At 34.4% G+C, this 3,224-nt stretch overlaps 2 protein-coding genes across 2 annotated transcripts; one reads left to right on the top strand and one right to left on the bottom strand.

Annotated features, from left to right (window-relative positions):
* The first annotated feature begins 240 nt into the window (after positions 1–240).
* LOC116339999 (chromatin modification-related protein YNG2-like) lies at positions 241–1,060 on the top strand. Its single transcript, XM_031766112.1, has 3 exons — positions 241–316; positions 651–818; positions 885–1,060. The coding sequence occupies exons 1-3, from the start codon at positions 241–243 to the stop codon at positions 1,058–1,060; spliced, it is 420 nt and encodes a 139-aa protein (XP_031621972.1).
* Positions 1,061–1,366: 306 nt separating this feature from the next.
* On the bottom strand, positions 1,367–2,587 carry LOC116340000. The gene has a single exon (XM_031766113.1). The coding sequence runs from the start codon at positions 2,585–2,587 to the stop codon at positions 1,367–1,369; it is 1,221 nt and encodes a 406-aa protein (XP_031621973.1).
* Positions 2,588–3,224: the final 637 nt, after the last annotated feature.

Genomic DNA, 3,224 nt, shown 5'->3' with positions numbered 1-3,224 from the left:
CGAAGGATATCAAAGAGATGGCATCTTACTTGTATTCAATACAGGATTTTATTCATATTATGAAATATCATACATTTAGTACTTCATCTATTTTCCGAGGAAAAATTGAAGCGGGTCAACTATAGATAGATAAATAAAAGTTCAGCTGTAGTAGCTGGTCACCTTAACAATATTTAAAATTCAGATTTCAATTTGCATTCTACTTTTCGTTTAATAGTGACCAGAGGAATGAAAAACCAAATGGCTCTGGCCAAAGTTGCACCTGGCTTCAAGAAGGTTTTGGATTCATTGCTTGACGATACTATCTCAATTCGATGTAATTTTAATGCAGTTCATCATATGAAAACTTAAAATATTCAAGCGGCATGGATATACATTTATGCAGTAGTATAACTTGAACAGAAATCATAAAAATTATAAAAATTCATATATAATTTTATTGATGTGCCATATCAATATTTTTAATCAAAATCCCATTTTTTATTTTTCCATTGGAGTTAATTTTTATAAAAATTGAAAAGCGCATATTACTTTTTTTGATTTATGTTTAAGAGATCCTATTGAATAATCTTATCCACGGCGTTATAGTTTTACATGTTGTGCGTTACATGTTAATTATGTTATATCGCTTGCAAAAAACATTTTTATAGGTACACGATCAATTACTCGTTTCAAAAATCTACTTGGAATCAAAAAACGACAGGATGTTGCTCCAGCAAGAATTTCTGCTCGCCGAAAAACAGAAGGTTCGCTTAATCCACAGCGGCGTTCTATTAGACTTCGAAGTCTACCTGTTCAAAGATTGGCTGTGGTGCAAGGTGAGTTATCATCTGCTGTTATTCAATTCATCTCATTCAACATTTTAATATTTTTTCGAATTTTAGAAAATTACGATGACCCGAATAAAAAATGGTGTGTGTGTCGAAAGCCAGACGATTATACACCTATGATTCAGTGCGATGGACCTCTGTGCCAAATCGAATGGTTCCATATGAATTGCATCAAAATGTCAATAGCGCCCATTGGTTCTTGGTTTTGTCCAAACTGTCAGTTAAATTAATTGCAAGTTTCCACAAATAAATAAAAGGTTAATATACACAACATTTGAATTTCGATTTTGTTAAAAAACACCCAAGATATTTTAGGGGATATGTACCAATTATACATAATACCGATAGATACAGGTCAGATTTTATAAATGTAGTTAAAAGGTGCGACAAATTTCAAAATTCCAATTAAACTGACATCAACTGATATGGTATAAGTATATTTCATTTTATTGAAAAGAAAACATTGTAACGATTCATAATGATCACATTAACAATGTTAATTATAAGTGAACAGTGTTACATCATAATTCTCTTGCTTACAATTGAGCGCATTTTTCGCAGTTACAACAGAAATCCCAGACATCCTTGAGGTAGTCCTTTCTTTCATGCGCTGTCTTAAATTCCTTGCTTCCTAAATAGTCAATGAATATTTGTTCGCCTTTTTTGATATGCTTTATTGCTGCCAGATGAAAAAAATCATTATTGTCTATACGATGCTCTGCATTGGGAGTGCACGAGTGGTTCAACCGCGAGGGTGCGTCGTACACTATGTAGCGTGTACAAATGCCGTGGCATATTGGCGATTCTATTGAGAACAAATTCACTTCGATGACCGTGGCATGTTGATACGCCAAATGATAAATGAGCCGTTGGAGGTTTGGTCGATTTGATGACCGCAATTTTTCTAGCTGCATAATTCGTTTTGTAGCCCGTTGTGCAATATCATAATGTTTATCATCACACTCCTTAGACGATGCATGAAATAAAACTTCACCGTATGTCGAATATGGCGGTTCATAGTTTCGGAATTCTTTTTCGGAGCATAAAAGGTCGTTACAAAAATTGAGAAAATGTTCGATGTCTGGGACAGATTCAAGTGTATTTCTTACAATTTCATATATTGTTCGTACGATGTGACAGTCAGTGCTATCAAATAAAGAGTGACATTGGGCCCGATGAGTTCTATTTGCACTACATAGTTGACTACAGAACCACACGTCGATGCAATGATTGCATTGAATGAATTTGCTATTTGGCGATTTACCACACTGAAAACAGCAAGTTGATGACACGCAATTGATAGCCGCAAAAGCAGGTGCCACAAACAAAATTTCTTTGGCGTTGATGTCAAACCTTGCTTCGATGTAACGGCCGTAGTATTTGCTTTCTCCAAATGATAAAAAATTTCCCATATATGGAAATCCAATGTAAGTTGAGCTACTAGTAACGAGCAAATCACCATCTGGCTCGGATGATATTGTCAATTCTTCTTGCGGTGCTTGTAGTTTCAGATTGAATGATGAGGTATTTTCGATTGAATGCAACTTTCTTAAATGCCTTTTGCATGAAGAGATTGATGAAAAATTACCCTCGCAAATCGGACACAAGACAATGTAGTCGCGATGTACGGTATAGATGTGATGTTTCAGTGCTGTTTTGCGTTTGAAGCCGACATTGCACTCCGAACAGTGAAACTCTTCGAATCTGAGCAATTGTTTTTTGTACTTTCCACGTTTAACACCTTTACGAGATCCCATATCTAAAGGTAGAAATCATAGTAATCAATAATGACACATACTTTTCTTTCAATAGTTTTGTAACCCGAAGAAAAAATCGAACAAAAAGCAATATGTTCTCTCTCGACAACAAAAAAAATCAACAAAATCTTGAGAATAAAACTCATTTCTTTCACGTTATTCGTATTTACCGATTTTCACCTACCATAAACAATAAAAATTGCAGAACGTTTACGACACTATATTTCTACACTTCGTTTGGATTATTATTACAACATAGAATGAAAAAGAAATATTCTATTTATTTGAACAATTGTAATGTACAAAAAACCAACCGGCTAAGCCTATGAAGAGACAAAATGCGAATTCCCCTCATCTGTGCCATCTTGTATTCCATAGTTGAACTCAATTTAGTTACAATGAATTGAATCGAAAAAGAGAAAAAAAACAACAACAGTAACATGGCTACATAGATCTGTTGACCAGTGAGATACGTATAGCAATGGAATGAAAGAATGAAGAAAGCGTATATGTGTATGTATGCATCAGCACGCATAGATGTACAGCTCTGTGTGGCCGTGCTATTGTTGTTGTTTTTTCACTTTTTCATTTCAATGCTACAGAATTAAATTCAGTTTTTGCATCTAATTCACACTAA

The sequence above is a fragment of the Contarinia nasturtii genome, unplaced genomic scaffold (genome assembly GCF_009176525.2).
Source record: "Contarinia nasturtii isolate CC-2019 unplaced genomic scaffold, AAFC_CNas_1.1 Cnas_scaffold_605, whole genome shotgun sequence".
In the NCBI taxonomy this organism is placed as follows: Eukaryota; Metazoa; Arthropoda; class Insecta; order Diptera; family Cecidomyiidae; genus Contarinia; species Contarinia nasturtii.
The sequence above is the reverse complement of the archived record's forward strand: the minus strand, read 5'-3'. Positions and strand labels throughout refer to the sequence as shown.